Source organism: Lycium ferocissimum, chromosome 7 (assembly GCF_029784015.1).
Source record: "Lycium ferocissimum isolate CSIRO_LF1 chromosome 7, AGI_CSIRO_Lferr_CH_V1, whole genome shotgun sequence".
NCBI lineage: Eukaryota > Viridiplantae > Streptophyta > Magnoliopsida > Solanales > Solanaceae > Lycium > Lycium ferocissimum.
Window position 1 is genome coordinate 17,601,663 of NC_081348.1, and position 21,605 is coordinate 17,623,267.

A 21,605-nucleotide genomic window follows, 5' to 3' on the forward strand; every position below is an offset into this window, starting at 1 on the left:
GGCATAACTAGGAAAAGACTTTAAGTTAAGACTTAACTAAAAGTTTGCCCATCATATCTCGGACTAAGATAAACTTGTGAAATAATTACTAAAGTTATACGACCCGCATACTTATGCCAATCTGCCCATAAGGCATAAGTATGCTAGGTCCTACATAATTTTGATAATTCCTTAACAAGTGTATCTTGGGGAACCATAGAATTTAAAGCTAAATCTTGCGAATTTTTTTAAATTTTTTGACTAAGTGGGGGTTCGAACCTGAAACCCATGGGTTTAGCCGAAGGGCAAAATTTAAAGATTTCAAATATGAGGTGCAAAATTTAAAGACCACCCCAAAAGAAGGGCAATTCGCAACCTGAAGAGTAGGCCTAGCCTATTTAGCATTTAATAAGGTTCATTGGCAGTTCTGTCCCAATTTTGTGCTAGTCTTTAATTTTCACCTCTCATAACAAACAATTTTTTCGCGGTGCATAAATTTAAATATTCGTACAATTCCATCTTTTATTTTTTAAACTAAAAATGAAATACTCAATTCCCCTGTCTTAGATAATTATATTTTAATCATATTTTTTTTCTTGATGTTTTAATTATATTTCAAATCTTACATCGGCCATCTCTGGCATGTTGTAGTTATTAAAGACTCAGCAACGAAAAGGAGATCCGCGTCAGATATTTCACAAGCCATAATTCAACTTCAAGAAATTTTGTAACCTTATTGAACTTTAAGACATTTTGTAGATAGCTATGCTCAACACACATTAAAGGAAGCTCTTCAATAACTTATCCAACATGGATGCAATTAGCAAGAAATTGGTAAGAGTCTAAATAGTGTAGACTTGTAGTAATTGAGATAGTATGTAAGGCTGTCAAAATACCTCGTGTGTTTTCTTAAACTTGTGTTTCATAAAAGGATATTAATCCAAATAATTTTTTGAAAGTCTGAATACTAAGATAATAGTAAAATCATAAGAAAAGATCGCGTCATTATCAACTCTCTTTTTCCAATGCGTCATTATCAACTCATGTTGCAACTATATAAGAAATCTAATGGAGTAAATGTTAACAATGGTGCATTTACTTGCAAACGTTAATTGTTAATCTTGTGCTCTTACACAATAGTAGTCTAGTTTGATTTATAAAATCATCAACGAAAAAAATGCCTAGATGCTAAATTCAATCTGTAACTTCAGTGTCAAATTTGCAAGTTGTAAAAGGAGATCCTCTTAACTTTTAAACACAGATGAATGGTTTAGTAAATTAACTTTGGTTTCCGACCTCCATCTTAGCTCAAAGCCCTCTAAAGGACTTGAGACTTCTTTTGTCTATATATGTAAAAATTCAAGGCTAACACATCATCAAGTTAGTGTTGAATGCATCCTGATACAAACACGCCATTTTCATCATTATCCACAGAATATTTCATTCAAAACTCGAATGATTAAAAAAATAGTTCCAAATACAGAGGCGCAAAACTTCGCCATTCGGGGCGATACCATAGCAAAGTCAGTAAGAACTATATAAGAACAATGTGATCGGCTTTATAAATGGCCTATCACCAAATCTTCTCCACTAAAATTGAGAATACTAGTAACAAAGAAGATTTACAGAGTAAAGGAAATGAGAGAGGAAGTAAGCATATAAATTAGTTTGACCAGAAAAGGTAATTTTTCTTCTGGAGATATTATTCACCTGCCCAAGTCCCAACAGTGCGGTTCTTGGAAGACTTATCGGAACATCCAAACCCCGGCCTTTGCATATTGAGTCATATATAAATCTACAGGCTCCCGACAACATCACGAGCTCTTTTTCTTGAAGAATTCAGTCTCATGTCCCCTCAAAACCAGAACTCCTTCCTTCAGCAAATGCAAGCTTTCTATTTCTTCTAAAAGCACCAAAAACCAAAACTCAATAATTACCACCTTCTGATGTGCAAACAGCAAAGACGTGTAAATTTTCCTAATTAATCGAACCACTTGGATCCCAGATCTACAAGGAAGCAATTACTCATGACAGCAGCAAGCAGCCAGTTGAATGCTAAACCTTTCAATTATTTTTGATGAACAGCGCTCAGCTCAATCACCTCAAGCTACTCTGGACCTACAAGAAACAAAAGGCAAGCATGCTTTCCTCAATATGCAAACAAATATGACCATGCGGTAATTGGTTTTTCTATTTATCTTCCGAAAACTTTTACTCATACATCATCAAAGATAAAAGAATATCAGGGCGACTACACCTCAAAACAACATTACATACAGCAATTTGCTTAGCTAATGACTGCACATGAATCCAACTTTCCTAATTTTACAACCAACACCAATATGCGAAACGGGGAACAACCAAGACCCAAAAACTTTTCCGGTTTACTAGGTTTTAGGTTTCGGCAAGAAAACAATGTAATGTAAGTTGAGGCAAAGATACCTGATAAAAGTAATCAAATAGCCAATAATCAGAAGATGGAAGGAGAGAAGGAGTTAGTCAGCAGATCCTTTGAAAGTCCAGGGCAGGGGTTTTGATTCTTTTGAATTTGAAGGGCAGCAGGAAGGATATAGCAATGTCCATTTGCGAGAAACGCAAATTCTCAATATTTTAGTCAATGCAGCAAGCCATCAAAGCAAAAGCAGACAAGTGTGACTGTGTGAGTTAGCAAACTGGAGGGCAATTAAAGTGTACATAGGAAAGACGATTGCATCTCTGAGATATATAGAACAGTGCTCCTGACAAAGCTTTTTGGTTTGTTTTGTCACAAACTCAGAGGTGGAGGTGAAATTATCAGATGTTTGGACAGGTAACCAGCAAAAACAATTAAAACTCTCAAATGATACCAAACCAAATAAAGCTAGAAACTGAGATTGGTCACCACATAGCATGAGTATTTGATCCTTGTTCTTTTTCTTTTTCTTTTTCAAATAAAAAAAAAAAAAAAATCCTCCAAATCACAACCAACCCGTAGGAAAATCTCCACCCCGAAGAAAAAATAGAAAAATTGAACTGTAAAAAAGAGTAGGGGAATGAGGGTGGACAATGTAGAAAGCCAAATGCAGAACACAAAATAAGTATAGAAAAGAATAATGAATGTACCTGATAAATATAATCCTATCACCTACTAGTCAACACCCGGTAGTTGAGGACAAGGTCTTCAGGTTTCTTCCATATATATGCACGGACAGTCGCTAAGCTCATATCAGGGGATAAAACCTGGTAAAAGTACAAAAGGAGTTCATTAACCAGGAACCAGAGTGAGCAGACCCTACATATTACATATTGACCAATTATCTAGCCACATCCTTCAACATACACAGATTTCGTGCAGTCCACTAATGCAAAAAATTTGACATCCGTACTTCCATACAGCACAAGAAAATGAAATGGAAAAACAAACAGTGCTTGAAACTAATGCTTAACCAGCTAAGTATCCCACACAATACAAAGAAGATATCTGAACTTGCCTGGTTACTGCACAAGATCTCAATGGATGGCTTAAGCTTTTGCCAAGGCTTCAGCCCAGTCCGAAATAAGCCGTCTCCTCCAATAGCTGGGTGTGTCACCTGTCCACCAGGAATTCCAGCAGTTCCATCTGAGCTTATGCTATCCAGTGGCTTCTCAAGAACCATCTTTTCTATAACATAGTTGATGACCTGAAAAACAAATAGTGCAATTTATCGAAAACCATTGGCAATATGTATGTCCATAGGCACCACAATGATTATGTAATTTTTGTTTGTATTAAGATTTAAGATTAAAGCATGTAGACTGATCACTGCAATTAGCCCCCAAACATTATAGGCTGTGGTTGAGGGATATAAAGTCATATCTAACAGGCCATCTCCAACAGAAACAATTTCTTGATGAACGTTTTAGGGCTTTTTACAAGGAGATGATTTATCCACCGCCTGAAGCTCCATCACAAGTAACAAGTAAGTGATCGTGTGGTCTACCATGAATGGTCTAAAGTATTTAGACTATTTCTTAGATTTTCATCCCACCAAGGTTTGGACCACACCTATAACAATTGCATTAACAACCATATTCCAGATTCGCAGATAACCAGTGCAACAGTATTGTTTCATTGGATCAATAAGTTGTATAATCATCCAAAAAAGTGGTTGTGCGGTTGTATGACTTCCATTATTATTGACAATGATTCAAGGCAGATATTCCTCGCCATCTTTCTCTCAAGAACATAGTTGTTACCAACCTATATAGATGCTTCAGTTAGTTCATTGGCATATTCCTCCAGTATATCTTTGAGTTTCTTTACTACGTAAATGCATGGGACACAAGAAATAAGGGGTCAGGAAAAGAAAATTGTCTAAGTGTCTTGGTAGTATGCATAACACAGCAAGAGACATTAGTAGCCACTATTGATTCCGCCACAAGATTCAAGGTAAAGATGCTTACTTTGTGAATTCTTAATATGCGAGGCGCACTCAGTTTTCCTTGGGTAAGGATCTGGACAGTAGAACCCTCACATGGATGCAAGTAGAAGCTACATCTGCAATCCCATTAAGAAGAGCGGAGACAATGGTCAGGGAAAAGTGATTTTGCACATAAAGAAGGAAGATCACGTGTTTTCCAAGCATTGCTGCTACTCAGAGAGTTAACAGAAATGTAAGTGCCTTCTAAACAAGTGCTCTATAATTTCAACATGCAAGTCAAGCACTGTGAAGAAAGTAGAATACAGTTATAATGGAATATTACTTGGTATTTTCCCTGGGAGGCAACCGATTGTTCATCACACAATCCATTACCCACCATGGCATGTCCTTTTCATCTTCCGTTCCATCTAAGTCGGTAATCTTTTTCCTCCATGGGCCACTTTGAGAACCCTCGGTAATAATTGACGGAGGGGATGCTGCTGAAAATTCAAAGGGAGGATATACTGCAGCATCATTGTCAGCATTACTGTCCGCTTCAATTTTTGACGCAGTCAAATTCCTTGTAGGTACATCCTTTCCAGCTGGGGCTTCCCCATTGGCTAAAGCTTGAGATCCAAATCTCTGCTTTCTTTTGGTTAACCAATGAGCCAACAGCCCTTTAAGAGTTTCTCGTGCCAAATTAACCTAAGCATTAAAAAAGCCAATCACAAAATTTAGTTCATCTCTAGCAGAAATATCCAAAAGTTTTATCATGTGAATGATAAATCAGGAAGTTTATAAAAAAAATCTAATTGATTAATTAATTAATAGTAATAATAACCATATCAAGGTATTGGGTGTCTTCAATCTACTGTTAGTATTACTACAAAGCACACCATATACTATAATTCAACTCCCAGAACTAGTTAAAACATCACAATTGAAAAAGTCAGGTCTGTGATACATTTCTGCATAACCATCCATGTACCTTCTTAAAACAACAATAAGTACAATGCCTTGATCCAAAAACTATTTAGGTTGGCTTTACCAATCCTCTATACCCGTTCTGCTCGATTTAGGCCCATTTCCTTCAAATACTAAATGATTTGTCTTAAGACAGATTAGGAGTTCTCTTTTTTTGACAAGGTAAAGTTTACAGATTAGGATTTCTCTGAAACTATAGATTCCCTAATTCTCACATTTGTCCCTGCAGTCACATGTAACTTTCTTACCAAACTAAAAGGACTCCTAGTTTCCGTTAACGAACGAGGCTCAGTTGGTTGAGCAAGGGAGTTCCATAATGGAGGTCTCAGGTTCGAAACCACCTGCCTACGACAGCAGGGGATTTGCCTTCTGGGTCGAGCTCGTCGCACGACGCTTGCCTAGTGCGGGTTATCTCTACTGTGTAGTTTGCGGGCTATTGCACAGGAGCGGGGTTCACCCTGTGCGCACCCGTAGGGCAGCGGCTCCGGGTTCCCTTGTGTTTAAAAAAAAAAAAAAAAAAAGGACTCCCAACAAACACCGGAACTAGTGGAAGTGTACCAGCAATAACTAAATCTTAATCGCAAGTTGCAACTAGTTGTTTCACCTATATAAATACTTTGCTTCAATTGTTTTTTTCCTTCATTAAGTCCACATACATTCCAAGATAAGATCTTCTGAGACAACTTTCTTCCATGTGTTTTTAGGTCTACCTCGGCCCTTTTTAATGTCGTCTATCAGTAACTTGACTAAACCATGTTGCGCAACCTTCTCTTAGTTTATCATTTATATATGCTACTTTGATGAAAGATCAAGAAGACCAAGAAATCCAAGAAATCCAATAAAACCAAGAAGCACATGATTGAATTACAAGAGAAAGAAAGCCCAAGAATCACAAGATTGATGATTAATTTCTTCCAAAAATGGGAATTCTTGTTTCTTGAATCTTTTTCTAAATAGGTTTCTTGTTTCTTGATTTATATTATAGTAATTTCCTATCATTAGTAGGATCTTATCCTAGTTCTAGTAGGATTCTAATTTTCTTTATTCTTTTCGTTGTAGAATAGAGATTTTACTTTCCTTGTTTTTAGCTATTTCCTTTCCAGAGTAGAATAGGGATTTGTACTCATTAAAGAAGAGACCAAGGCCTTTATAAAGAACTCTCACGCTATGTAATAGAGAATCCACGTTTTTAGCATAACCCTAAGTTTGCAATAGAGTTATTTTCTCTATTTGGTCTTCTTTATCCTTGTTTTTGGTTCCAAGCAAGGTGGTGATAGTCTTTATCTTGTTCAGTTACGTGTGGTGTTTCTTTATCACATTTATTGATTTCAAGAGGTGACTTAGGAACTTTATAGGTTCTTGACCTTTCAAGGACACTTTTCTTGATTACAAATTCATTTTTCCACAGCCAGAATTCTGAATTTCTTCCCATCGTTTCACCCTTGGTATTTACTTGTTTTAAACGAATAAATAGTTATTCTCAGAGTTCAGATCGTCATCTTTCACCTCGTTTTAGAATCACCTAATTCCGAGATATATAACCTGAGATACGTCCGTTTCTTGAAATCTGCCCATCAAATCGCTTCAAGAACAAGATCCTGGTCGATTGGTTCTTCGTTAACTCGAAGAATCACATCATACTTGCACCCTTTTTTATAACCGAGAAACTCCCTGAGCCAGTGACGCACAGTTAGAAGCTCGGTGGATAATTAGCCCACTCTCCACTTGAACACCAGCCTTTTGTCTGTGGCATGGTTTGAACCTCTGCTACTTGCACCTTATACCAAATGTGATCAGTTATACTATCATTCCATTTTACTGAATGGATAGATTGGTATTCAGACAGGGAAGCCCATTTTCACTGTTTCTTTTTATATGGGGAGGGAGAGTGGGAGGGGATGATTTGTTGAGTGGTTAGGAATCACAGCAATTTGCAAACTTAGCCACCGAGTAAGATTTCTTAGGGACACCGAAACTTGTAAATTAAGATACAAAGACGGGTGCCAATTCTCTGAATAGGTGGGCAACAAAAAAAAACAAGATCAGCAAAGTGATTTATCACTATCCCCTCTAGAAGAAACAGGCTGCTGAGATCTAAGTTGTATACATGCATAAACTTCCCAAAAAGCTAGTAATATCTTCGTCTTCATCTGCTAAATAGTCCTTAGCCCAGACAAGAACATTTTTAGTAAAACATTCCACGACCTGTAAGCTAGTATTGACATCCAATTGAAGCTAATGGGTATATCTACTAGGTGTATATGCTAGGTCAATACAGGTATAACTTATCGAAAATTTCTAAAACCACAGAGGAAACAAAAATAAAAAATAGACTACAAAATAAAAAGCATGTCAACATCCAACTGTTGTTCTTAAAGAAGTCCTCTTACTTTCGTAAGGCAAATAATTGCATACACATTCAAATGGAAGCTAATTAAGATCTGAAATATAATCCAAACCTGAAAATTTCAGGCTTGACAAATGAATTACATAACAAATGTAAAACACCAAAATAAAGAAAAATGAATTAGTCAAAATCACCTATCTCTAACAAAGTTAGATTACTCTATCTAATAAGATATTTTTCACGCAAACTTTGATGCTGACTAGTTGGCAAAAGGGGTGAGATGCCATGTCTATACTTATTAAACTTTTGTTCAGCATTAAGAAAAACAGAAGCTAACATGCTAGTTCCTGTAAAACTATCTTTTTTGGCATTCAATCTTGATGAATAACCTAAGTAAAACAGAAGCCAAGAGACCATATAATTCAACAACCAGATGGGAATAATGGAAAAAAATTAAAGTGATTTACAAACCAAACGGAAACTTGAAAATAAAATAACGCTATCAGTAAGTACCTTGTCATCTTCAGGCTTCCCTGGAATGCTGAGGTCAGCAGAGTACATCTCAGCAGAAAAGCATTGTGGCGTATCCAGATGTACAGCCAAGCTTCCAAGCCTAGTGTCCACAGTGAACCATGCAGGGATGCTCAACTAAAGAGGCAAATAATATCAGAAGAAAAATTACATGTGAAAGTTGGATAATTCTACAAAGATATTTACCAAAAAAAAAAAAAAAAAAAAAAAAAAAAAAATTCTACAAAGATATTTACCATCTCAAAAAGTTCTTCTTTCTTCTTCTCAAATGAAACCTACATTTGGAAAAAAACACAAACGGTAAAAAGAAGTTAAGAGGACACAGTAAGAAAAAATGTTGAGAGGCAGAAGGTGACAATTCTCATAATTCAGAGAATATTCTTAAAAGCGTTTGCTCAAAACATGTCATTGTAACTTAGCACGCTATTAGAAACATTACATTCTAACCTCTCCATAGTTGTGAATCACAGTGCCTCTAGTGATCTCCCACAACTTCACTGTACCAGCAGTATCCTTTAAAGACATAATCCATTATCAGGTTACTGAATCATATTCTTTATAAGACAGTTTAACCTCATTAAGAACAATAAGTCATAAGCTACACAGGTATAAAAGCAAAACAAACTTACTTTAGTCAGGACATGTCTTCTGTTGTTCAAAATCTCATGCTGCACTATTCCTGGAGTTCCACGAATGCTGAGAGATGGTTCTTTATAAACAGGCACCTACATTATTGGCCAATTGTGCGCTTTTCAAGATTTAAATATATGGGACGAAAGAAAGAGAAGAGTATTTAATTTGGAAGGGGCAGATAGATGGTTCCTATTCAGTGAAGTCATGTTACTGCATGTTAGTAAAAGAAGCCAACCAAGAAACTTATAGGTCATGAAAGAAGGTTGGAACTCTTAAGGCACCAGCGGAAGTATTGTGTTTTACATGGCTACTTATCAGAGAAGCTTGTCTAACCCAAGACAACTTGCAAAAGAGAGGCATACAACTAGTCAGCAAATACTTTCTACATGGAGGATAATCTGGATCAAATGAATTTTTTTTTTTTTTTTTTGCATTGTCCTTTCACTTCTCAGATTTTGCTATGTTCTCCAATGTTCTGAACCTCAAATGGGCCATGCGTAATTCACCTGCTGATCTGTTACTATGCTGGCACAAAAAGGGCTTATCTAAGAAACTGAAGAAGGCTTGGAACTCCATACCTGCATGCATTTGGTGGTGCATTTGGAAGGAAAGGAATAGAAGTGTTTCAGTGGAAACAACAGCTCTGTATTGAAGATCAAATCTGAATGTATACTTTTGATTTATTTTTTGTGTAAAGTGGAGTAGATAGATGATGTGGAATCCCTATTGCAGTTCACCGACCTATTTTGTGTAGCTTAGTTATTCTGGGGTTTCAGTATTTTTTTGTTTGTTTGTTTGTTTCCCTCCCTTTTTGGATGTAACCACAGCACTTTCTTAGTGCTAATTTTTGACTTCAATAATACTTACCGTGTAAAAAAGAAAGAGAGAGAAGAGAATTATGGATGAACAGCTTGAATATTCCATCAAGCATGTTGGAGATTAAACAGTGTTTACAAGTAATCCTAAAAAGGAAACGAAAGTAATTCCAATTCCTAATTGCATAATCATAGGGATTTAAAACATCAACTACCTCACTATCAAAATGCTATGAATGAAGTGTTGAATATCTAGCATACTAACATCTCACTAGTTTAGTCATCTCCTTATTCAGTTGTGTTGCAATTGTTCATCTTAAAAATTAAAGTAAGATATTGTTTCCAATTAAACGGAAATAAATATTTAAATTAACAAAGGCGTCTATTATTATTAGTGATGGAACAGATTTTCTTGGAAACAGTACAAATTAATTACTGAAGTCCACATTTCATCCCCTATATTTTTCTTCTGATCTTTTCTTTTATTCATTTATAGTGATTTCTCGGGATTGAGCGTCTCACTGGGGATCCTTGCCAATTGCAAAATTGCTGGTTTAGATAAGGCCTTCAGGTAGTATTTTCATATTAATCCTCAAATATCTGGGAGAAACTTCAGTCCAATTTAGATATCTGCATTCACCGTGTCCTCCCTTGACTATAATTACATTAGATTGGTCCTTTTCAAACTGATGTCCACACAAGAATCAATTGAAAACAAACAAGGATCACGAACAATCATTTGGCCACATAAGGGATAAAATGATGTTGACAAAGAAAATCGATGGTCCATGAAGAGCTCACAGAAAATAATCAGTCCTAATCGCCTCCTCTTCAATAATTCCAGAACAGAGCTTCCATCTTTGAATTTGATAAGACTTTCTTCATTCTCTATTGGTTAAGTTAAGACCCAGAGAACATAGAGTAAAAAGAACATAAAAGAGTAAATATTTCTTCTGGAAACATACTAAACTCTGCATGAAACAAGAACAACTGATAAAACTCAAAATCCAGACATATCCTTCATGTGCTCACTCGTTAAACAGAAAACAGTTTCCAGTTCTCATAAGCAGCGTATTTTTTAATGCATCCTATCTCAAGAGGAGTCCACAAATAGCAGCTAATTTGGAACCCCATAGATCAACAAATAGCAGCTAATTTGGAACCCCATAGATCAACTGGAAATATGTTCCAAGAATCTTAGCGATAACATCAGCAAAGGATATAAAGGGGTTGAAACTCACAGGTGTAGATCCTTCTAGAGAAACCCTTGCCCTGGAAAAGGACAAATTTCCAGCCAAGAATGAGCCCCCTCTTTGAAAAACTTTCTGGGGATTACGCACTTCCACGGGCCACCTATGTACAGATGAATCAGTTGTGGCCACCCAAATGCTGTCATCATGCAATGCTAACTGCAAGATGGGGTGTTCCTTTGTGCAGAGCAATACACTCTCCCTTGTTGCCAAATCTGTCAAGTACAACTGCAAGTGCAAACCAAAATTTAGCAAGGAAACAATGGATATGAAAGAAATGAAATCTAGGGAGGGAGGATGAGAGAGAGAGAGAGAGAGAGGGAACCATATTGGATAAGTTGTACTAAGCTCACTTACAGAGAGGTCTCTCCCACCACTATAAACATGACTAAATGTAGGAGTGCTAGCAAGTGACCATACAGAATCCGTATGCACAGCATAAGAATGCACGCATCGCTGCTGACCTAGATCCCATAGTCTGAAATGTTTGAGGTAAAGAGAAGTTTCTAGTCAGATAAAAAGACAAAACTAGCGTGAACACAAGATGCGATTTGGAAAATATGTATAATCTCTTTTCACAAAACAATGTAAATGGTTGAACCAAGTGTTTACTTCACTAACATGAACTTGAATATCTAAGGATTCAACCCTAAACCAACCTAACACGCCAAGGAAGCCATTGTCTAGGGAAACAGAGTAATAGAATTATCAATACTTACCTAATCATGGAATCAGAAGATCCAGATATGCAGAACCTACAAAAATGGAGGATTAGACCATTATTCAAAAGAATTCAATAGGTCGCACTAACCATACACTGAAGGCATTAAAGACCGCCCCAACCAGTATAGGAACTCAAGCCAAAAACAAAACATCTAGCTATGGATACAAATGTATTTCTCTACAGTTACATAGACCATCGACCAATAATGTAACTCTATGTTGGGGAAAGAAACAAAATTTGCTCCTTTTTATGTTGGAGGAAATCTCTACTTTTAGTTTTTATTTTTTTAGTGACCGAGAAATCCGTCTGGGGCCAACCCTTAGAACCAACCACAGCCTTCGAAACTCGGGGATGATGGGCCCACGCCTGCCAGCAACTGGTACTAGGTTAAACTATCAATTATAATCAGTAGGCGTGGGCTTGCCATTGAAGTGATGGGATAAAATACAATATCTTGACTAGAAAAACATTAAATGTTTTCAAGAGCAACACCGGGACTTGCGCAGGTGTTTGCCCCTTATGATTTACGCCAGTGTATTCGCAAGTATGGCCTAAAATCACCCTTGTACGTGCATTCGCATTAGATTGTCCATCCTGTATGCCTTAGAAAAAATTTCTTTCAAGTATTTGATTATAACTTATACAGTATCTTGTTTTATGATTAAGGATTTGTGATTATTATGTACATTTATTATGTACATTTATTATTATACCTAGACAATAAAATCAGCTTTTGCACATTTTTTCTCTTTGAAAGTACAAAAGTTTCCATGTACCATCTATACTAAAATGTTATTTTTATTTTAACATATTAGATAATAAAACTTTGTGGGGCTTACGCCCCACCCGTGATATGTAAAACGCCCCCCGCCTTAATAAAAGTTTATTATAATCTATCTTCAGTGATGCTTAACCAAAGTGTATTAAATTCAGATCAGCTGGAAGCAACGGTATTTTAGATGAGCCAAGAAGATGCAACCTGAGCTAATAACCCAGTCAAAACACCTTCATAGCATCATTGTTTATTCAACATACCTGCCAGTGGAATCGAGCAGCAGAGCCCTAATATTATCTGTATGACCTTTTAGCTTCATGGTCTTGGAACCAGTTCTTGCGTCCCATACGCGCACAACCTAGAAGAAAATCAGAACATTGTCATACAGAGCTTCTTTGCTGGTAGACTAACTGCGCATTCCAAAATATTAAAAACTAATCTAACAAACAGAAATATACCTTCTCAGTACCACCAGAAACAAGAAGGGATCCACTCTCATTCATTGCCAACGCATATACTGACTCCTTATGCCCTTTTGCAGTCACAGGAATATATGCTTGAGACTGGGTCTGCAAGGAAATATTATTGCTCGAACCGATAGGACGGATTGTCATGGGCAATGAACTTCCTGAACCATTGACACCATTTGAACAGTCTTCTTCAGTAGCATCACCCGACCTAGATGTCGGAGTAAGTGCAGCTTCAAGATCCCATATGAAAACCTCACCACCAAGACCAGCGGATGCAACAACATTGCTCTATTATCATGGTAACAACAAAATCAGAAATTACTGCCAATTAAACTCACATTAAACCCGAAAAATACAACCTCAGCTTCGGCCATAACTTTGATTCATCAAATTATTTTAAAATACTAAAAGATTTGCAGAAAAGCTGTACATTTTTTTCTGCTGAAGCAAGGCTGGTGACATAATCGGAATGCTGCCGGAGTGTCTTAATACAAGATCCATCAGATAAGCCATTCCACACCTAATGATTCACACAAGTTTTTCAGAACGAAAGAAATTTCCGAATTACTTTTAAATAGAACCTGTCAAAGTCGCACTTTATACAATAAGAGATTCAGAAGAGAAGTAAAACCTTGACAGTGGTATCTGAGGAGCATGACACTAATGTGTTACTACCTGTAAGAACTGCATCATTTACCTGCAGAATTATTGAGCCACAAAAACAACTCAAAACTAGTGATATATTCATAATAAACGTGATATATAAAGGGTATAGTTGCATCAGGTTGGAATTAATTTAAGCATTTAAAGGACAAGGCAACAACACATCCTGGTATGTACACCAAGTTGGAAGATTTGCTCATCTAAACCCGAGAATTCCATGCCAAAATGGAGCAACTGCAGATACTAGGAACTAAAATACTTGGTGATCCTTACCTGAAGAAGAATGAATCTGGCGAATACAAATATTCTTTCTTGAGTAAATATATTAAAAAGTTGATGAAATTAAGCATCAGCAGGATCCCAGGGAAATACAATTAGCAAGGCGGACAGGAACAGTACCCAATCAACATGTGACTCAAATGTAGCAGAGCAGGTGGCACCATCTTTAGCCAATGCCCACCTCTTTAACGTGCCATCTCTACTCCCAGTAAATAGGTAGTCACATCCATCAGTTGCTGATGACTTCAATACGGACAAAGAATTTACACCTGCACAATGCTGTAAAGAGAAATATGTAATGAACCAAGGTTAGAAATTATTTAGCAGAGATGAAAGATAGAGTAACTGAACAGAATTTGTTTAACTGCAAAAAATAAAAGGTATACGTGAAACATTGATGCACTTTGCTAATATATACTATTTTTTTTATCAAGTAAATATATTTCATTCATAAACAAGGCCAGAGAATTGGCCGCATACAAGGGGTATACCAAAAGGTAAAGAATCTACAAAAAGACATTTTTTTCAAACTCCACCCATTCTTCTATACAGCAAGGAATTTTATGGGTGCACCAAAAGTAAATAAGTGACCGAAGGCTACTCCTCAACTGAGTAAAACTCGACTCTACCCCCTCAAAAGCTCTCCTATTTCGCTATCTCCAGAAAACCCACATCATCGCTAGAGGAACCACGTTCAATGCCCTAAATCTTCTCCTCCTCCTCCCACTCCTCCAACTGAACATCAAATCTTTCATAAGTTTTGGCATTGCCCAAGAAATTCTAAACCACCTAAACATATCCCACCATAATCTCATGGTAAAATCACAATGTAGAAGAAGATGATCCACGTCCTCGCCTCCTTGTATATGTAACACCAGCTGATGCAGACAATCTTCCACTTTCTAAGATTTTCCGCCGTCAATATCACGCCTCTAACAGCTAGCCAAGAGAAAAAGCACACCTTCCTCGGCACCTTATATATCCATACTGCATTACACGGAAACAAACCCTCCTCCCTAACCCAAGTTTCTCATAATAGGACTTAACAGAGAAAGCTCCCTTAATTCCCCAAACCGCACCACAAAGCATCAGGGTTATCAACCGAATTGACTTGTCTGTGTAATAGGGCCAACAATCTTTGAAACTCAATCACTTCCCAATCATGAAAACCCCTTCAAAATCTCAAGTCCCAAAATTCTCTCCACCTTGTGTCCCCCTAATTTGCTGAACTGTCAAGTCTCCTTGGCATGATATTCTAAACCAAAGCGAGGTTTAAAACACGTTGAGCGCTGCGCCTCGCTTTATGTGCGCTTCAATGTCATCATCAGGGCTCTAAGACATACTTTTCCTTGCCAATGAGCCTCTCTTGAAGAGACGACCCTAGATAATCGTTATTTCACTTTATCATTATGTTTTTACAATTTGTTTGTCCATATATTTGTTATTCACGCTTACTATAATTAGTCTTGGGCTAAACATGTATATATTTTTATTTTTGCACCATTGCGCCTTTTTTCATTAAAGCCCACGCTTTATTTGCACTTTGCGCTTAAAGCCCCAGCTAACCTTAGAGCTTTTTTGCGCTTTTCGCTTTTGATAACACTGTTCTAAACAGACTCTGAAATTCATCTGTCAATAAGTTGTCCCCACACCACCTATGACTCCAAAAGTTCACTCTTCCCCATCTCCTACCTTGACTGAGATATTTACACTAAAACCATCCCATCCTTCATTATATTAGTGAGAAATATTAAAAGAAGGCGAAAGATCTTCAAGATAACCACCTTGGAATATAACTTAAATTAAATAAAGATAAATTTACATCAAGAAGTTCATTTCTTTTTTGGTTGCCAAACCGGAGGTGAGAAGAATCCTTCACCCGTCAATAGCATTTTATAACAAACAATAAAAAATAGAGAGAGAAGATGGAATGAGGAGATATACATTATAATAATAACCTTACAAAGATTTGGGAAATAAAAAGGAAAAAATTAATGACTCAAGTCACAGGAATTATGCTGGAGTTGTACGAACAAAGATCAGCTTGTGCTACATTTATTTGAACGGTAAATGGGAATGAACTTGCAATTTGCTACCTAACTTAAAATGTTATACACTATACATAGGCTTCCTCATATCACGGGACAATGTATTTTAGAAACCTTGATTAAAATTACTATGATTACTTTTTCATAACCAATTTTCCAAAAAATAAAAATTACTATTACTAAGTTATACTCCCTCTCTCCCAATTTATATGACACTCTTTCCTTTTCAGACTTTCAGTCAGTCCCAAAACTTGTAAAGCCAGGTCACTTTTAGCTTAAGTTAAATTTTAAAAGAAGTCCTAATACATAGTGTATTGAGACCTTGTTAGTGGTCTTGATGTTTACGTTGCTCTTTACAAGTCTTCTAATTTAGGCTTGCGTTCTCAAGTTTAAACTTGACTTATATGGCAGACTCAAATACTCGCACCTGAGTCTGAGCAACTTCGGTTAAGGGTTTGAACACCTAACTTTTAGGGTCTTCATCTAGGGCTGGGCATAAATACCGAAAACCAAAAAATCGAACCGAACCGAACCGAAACTTCAACAAACCGAACCGAACCGAACTAGTTTGGTTCGGTGTTTAGTGTCCACCTTCAAAAAACCAAAACCGAAATAGCCGAACTGAAGTTTGATAAAACCGAACCGAAAAAACGAACACAGAAGAACCGAAAAAACGAACACACACCGAAATTTAATACATTACCCAAAAAAATTAAAATAGTCCAGGCCCATTAAGTTTAAAGCCAAAAAAACCCAATTGTAACAAGCCCTCTTTTGCATTTGTATCCCTAATTTTCTACTTCAGTTGAGAAAATCAAATATGTTGCACTAGGATGTGTCTTTAGGATTAATGTATGTCCTTTATGTGTTTTCTTAATTATTCTTACGGTATGTATATAACACCTAGTAATCCTATATCATGGTTATAGTTTTCTATTCTTGTATATCTGTTTGTTTGATTTTGATTTCAATTTATCAGTTTTATGTTTTATTGCTTTTAAGAATATGAATTAGTGTCAAGGGAATCGCTTCTAATATCATATCAAAAAAACCGAATTGAAAAAACCGAAACCGAACCGAACCGAACTTTAAAAAACCGAAACCGAAAGAACCGAACTAAACTAGTTTGGTTCGGTGTTCGGTGTCCACCTTCAAAAAACCGAACCCGAAATAGCCAAACCAAAGTTTGATAAAACCGAACCGAAAAACCGAACGCCCACCCCTATCTTCATCGACGTTATGTTTCTAGCCTTCAATTAGCTCTCACGTTTAGTGGCAAAAAGTATGTTGTTTCACAACTTTTTACCATAGAATTCTCGTCCATACCAAGCAATCAAAGCTGAGACATGCATTTCATCTTTTTATAGAATAACCAGTAAGCTTAGAACTTGGTAGAAGACGATAAATTCTGTACAGAATAGCAAGCATGCTACTTTATACTCCATCTGTTTCAATTTATGTGAACCTATTTCTTTTTTAATCCGTGCCAAAATGAATTACCTTTTTCCTAATTTGGAAACAAATTCACTTTATTAAGTGATTTATAACCACACAAATATTCAAGACTTATTTTGAACCACAAGTTTTAAAAGTATTCACTCTTTCTTAAATGTCGTGTCCAGTCAAATGGGTTCACATAAATTGAAACAGAGGGTGTATTTGTCAAAACTGATTGACATGACAATCTCATAGACCTTAAAGTCTCATGCTACTACATACTGCTAGGAAATAGGCTTTTTCGGATGAATGACCCACATCGTGAACAGTGATGAAGCCAGAAATTTTACTAAGAGTGTTAAAATATAAAAAACGGAGACACACTTATTAAGAGAGCGATTATCAGTATTTTAAAAGGCGTTTTCGGGGCGAGCCTCGGGGCATATCAAAAATGCCCCGGGGCGATGGTTCGAGGCGAAAGTCTCAAAAGGCATACGCCCAGCAATTCGGGGCTTACGTCTGGGCGTTTGGGGCAAGTTTTTTTTGTTGAGGCGTGTTGGGGCGTAAGCCCGTAAAAACATCTTCTAAGTTAGGCTTGCGTTCTCAAGTTTAAACTTGACTTATATGGCAGACGCTACATCTGTTAGTGTCTGTGGCATCACCCAATGCACTCCAAACAGGTTGAGAAATAAACACTACATCTGTCATGTTTTGTCATAGTGCAGTCCGAGATGATTAGGGGATTCAGGTACCTATTCTCACATATAGCATCTGTCGCAGCCATTTTCTCAGATAAGCCATTCCATATAAGTCAAATTTAAACTTGAGAAAGCAAGCGTAATTCAAAATACTTGTAAAGAGCAGCATAAACTTCAAGACCACTAACAAAGTCTCATAACACTATGTACTAGGACTTGTTTAACTTAAGCTAAAAGTGACCTGGCTTCACAAGTTTCCACTTCTTCCTATTGAAATAAATTAATCTTATGCACTGCATCATTACTCTTATTCTCTTCTCTTCTTTTCTAAAGGACTGTTAGTGTTGTATTTTCTTTCCATGCTTACTGTGAAATCAACATTAAGCTCTTTTGAGGACAGTAGTTTGGCACATGATATCTCAACGAGATTATTCTCTTTGCTACTGTCACAGCTCATCATATCCACAGAGAAAAAATAACAACAAAGTTGAGGAAATAATTTAGAGATATGTTCAGAAAAGTCTATTGGAAACAACACTCAGACTTCAAAGAGAAAAGCAACTAAACGTAAGGATATCACATGATGCTGTAAAAAAAAATTTAAAAAAAAAAATTTCCACTCGGCTTGGTTTACCTTTCCGGCTATTGAGAACAGATAAATAAAACAAAATGCACATATATATAAAGAGAAGAACAAAAGTAAGGGAACCCTAGTTTATACACAAAAGAGGACAGCTTTCCAACAATGAGTCACCTTAGTGTCATCTGCATCATTCAAAACATAAGTCAACCTCTTCTCCTTCCTAGGCCGAACCGAATTGGATGTATTGCCTGCACTTGCTACACGGTGCATCGCAGAAATCCCTAACCAATAAAAATGCGGACATATCAATATTCTCCAATCTCTCTCAAACCCCAAAAAGGAAACCTTTAATTAAGACAGTACAAATATCCAAAATTATCATCAAGAACTAACCCACAACTCACAACAACTCTATTCTAAGCAGATTCCAGCCTTAGCATTTAATCTCAATCAATTTTTCTCCAAATTCCCTCAACTCCACGAAAAAAATGTTTTTTATCAGTTTCCATTAACACCCAAATTAGTTCACCATGAACTCATTACAAGAAAACCCAATTCAAGAAATATGACGATCAATCAGGATAAGAATTGTTTACTCAATTAGAAATAGAACAGAATCAGATCAAATAACTACGAATTTTCCACTTATAGACTAGTCAAAGACGTAAAAAACATAGATTTAATCTAAATTCAGATACCCAAAATCAAGAATAACGTTGTGGGCACTATTAGGATTTGGTTAAAAAAAAAAAAATACTTGCAGATTACAGAGATAGAAAACCAACCTACTTCATTAAAATCTGCACAAAGAGAGAAAAAAAAAACCCTTCTTTTCCCGTTTTTGGCTACAATTGGTTTCTTGGATTTCAATTTTGTGGTACTCTTTTTCTCTTCACTGTTGAGATTATTAGAAGATTATAAGTATTGCCTTGTGTTGTGGTCTCTGTTGAGTTGGAGAGAAGGGTGTTTGTTTAGTGCTTTCAATGCTTTGAGATGAACTGATCTTCCTTTCCACCTTCCTTTTCTTTTCTTTTTTATTTTCTATAGCCAACACAACTCTTGTTTTTATTTTTATTTTTTTTACTTTTGGGTCATTTGACCACTGATTATTTTTAGACCATTAGAGTTATAACATTATTCTTTCAACTTTAGAGGGGGCACCATATCGAGTGTCGGGCTCGTGATTCTCGTTGAAAATTAGTTTAGCTATAAGTATGGAAGCTTATTTAAAAAACAGAGAGCCAAATACAGCGTTGATTCACTTCAATTGATGAGATTGTCATATTTAAGGTCAGAATTATAAAGTTTCACTCTCGTACTTTTAAAACGTTTACATAAATTTGAAATGGAGGGAGTACTACTTTTTCATGTTGAAATACCTAAATTTATCCGTTTATGTGTATCTTGAATAGTAAATTATATGATTTCTGAATAATAGAAGATTAATACTTCAGTTTTACTTTTTTTAGTGTAATTCTTGAGAGTTATAGGATAACGTGTCATAGAACTCCACGTAACTCGAGCTTTTATATGTATCTTGCGCACACTATTTTTATCAATAAGAAATATTTCTACAAGTCAAAATCTCCACTACATGTTTATGAATAGTATTTGTGAAAATATAACTACTCAGATCTATTAAAATTTCCTTCCAAAATCTTTCTCAAACTTTAACGTATAGCAAATCGCATGCTTATGGAAGTATTTCACACGATCTCGTGTATATTATATTTAATCAATGAAGTGAAATTATCAAAAATTGTATAGTTCTCATTTTTTTCTCTCTATCCATGAGTGTCAATGACACTGGAGGATAATAAATGAATGGATTTGAGATATGAATGGAACATAATGAAATAGATGAAGTATAATAAATTCTTCCAAAATTTAAAGAGAGCAAATCAAATTTAATTATGGGTAAGGTGGATCCTTTACGATTTAAATAGAAGGAATAATTTACAAAGTTCTCGTATATGTTATTTTTGAACTTTTATGTGTGAAAATAAATAAATTAAAAATAATTTTATAAAGGCTACAAAATCAATTGATCATTCTTTTTTTGGTAATGAGGATATTTCATTCATTAAACAGAATTAAGAGTCATTACATAGTGTACACATTCCGTCTCTATTAAAAACAGAAATAGTAATTGGAATTCGAATTCATGGGACCGACTATCCGCAATTGGGAGTTCTCAAACCTTATTGTTCAATAGGGTCCATAACCCTAACTTCAGCAAAAGTAAAAGTCTCCATGATTACCTATTGGTCTCACCCCCAATATCATTAAAATAAACAACAGTTATTAAGAGATCCTTAATTATAGTTGTCAAAATGGGCTAACCCAACTCGACTGCTCAGCATAACTCTGAAAGGTAGATGAATTTTGATAGGTTAGGATGGATCGACACTTCATTATCATAATGGCTAAATTTTTATAATTACAGTTTATTGTTATTGTGCATAAAATATGTTTTTGTAATATGAGCAAAAGTAAGTTTGTAACTTTACTATTATAAAGTATTAATTTCACGGGGAGTTTATTTGCACTTTGCCATTTAAGATAGTCATCTTTTAATTTTTGTTGCGTCTGACTCATAGCCAGTTAAGGGCTAAGTTGCACGGACTCTCCGTTTTTTATGCCGATCCCGTCTCGACACGGGTCGGGAGCGGAAGCTGGAGCGCAATACGGTCAATCAAGTTGACCGAGTCCATCAACAAATTTCTGGGAAAATTGAGATTTTTATTTTTCAAAATTAAAGATAAAATAGATTTAAGATAAGGGAAACGACATACCTTCAATATTATAGTACTTTGTCTCATCTTTCTTTGCTTCGTGTTTCAGAGAAATCTCTCAACATTTATAGCTCTCTTTGAATTTGCGGCATCCGTATCCATCCCCAAATCCGCACCCCCGATTCTTAAAATTTAGATTTTGTCGAATCCGATACTCGGATCCATACCCGTATCGAATACTCGCACCCGAGTCTAAGCAACTTCGGTTAAGGGTG

General features: G+C 36.1%; 1 protein-coding gene across 4 annotated transcripts; it reads right to left on the reverse strand.

The window, feature by feature from the left end:
• Positions 1 to 1,518: 1,518 nt before the first annotated feature.
• LOC132063571 (uncharacterized) lies at positions 1,519 to 19,616 on the reverse strand. 4 transcript variants are annotated; one of them, XR_009416401.1, is made up of 20 exons: positions 19,381 to 19,616; positions 18,767 to 18,876; positions 13,950 to 14,108; positions 13,519 to 13,584; positions 13,318 to 13,407; positions 12,876 to 13,175; positions 12,678 to 12,775; positions 11,638 to 11,673; positions 11,276 to 11,396; positions 10,910 to 11,146; positions 8,850 to 8,945; positions 8,668 to 8,733; positions 8,457 to 8,495; positions 8,203 to 8,337; positions 4,702 to 5,063; positions 4,402 to 4,495; positions 3,450 to 3,638; positions 3,082 to 3,198; positions 2,422 to 2,518; positions 1,519 to 2,097 (listed from the first exon to the last, which is right to left on the reverse strand). XR_009416401.1 is itself a non-coding variant. In XM_059456172.1 (19 exons), the coding sequence occupies exons 2-18, from the start codon at positions 18,863 to 18,865 to the stop codon at positions 3,100 to 3,102; spliced, it is 2,286 nt and encodes a 761-aa protein (XP_059312155.1). In that variant the 5' UTR covers positions 18,866 to 18,876; positions 19,385 to 19,615; the 3' UTR covers positions 1,519 to 2,097; positions 3,082 to 3,099. The 4 variants fall into 4 exon arrangements, 2 of the variants coding, with proteins under 2 accessions (XP_059312155.1, XP_059312154.1); XR_009416402.1 differs by having other exon boundaries at positions 2,422 to 2,634; XM_059456172.1 differs by lacking the exon at positions 2,422 to 2,518 and having other exon boundaries at positions 19,385 to 19,615.
• Positions 19,617 to 21,605: the final 1,989 nt, after the last annotated feature.

Excerpts from the sequence above, each read along its gene's own strand:
- LOC132063571 (XM_059456172.1), bottom strand. The coding sequence starts at position 18,865 with ATGCACCGTGTAGCAAGTGCAGGCAATACATCCAATTCGGTTCGGCCT. Across the intron at positions 8,946-10,909 it reads CTCTAGAAGGATCTACACCT|GTGCCTGTTTATAAAGAACC; the intron begins GTGAGTTTCAAC and ends CCAATAATGTAG. Across the intron at positions 3,639-4,401 it reads GCATATTAAGAATTCACAAA|GTCATCAACTATGTTATAGA; the intron begins GTAAGCATCTTT and ends TTTGTTTTTCAG.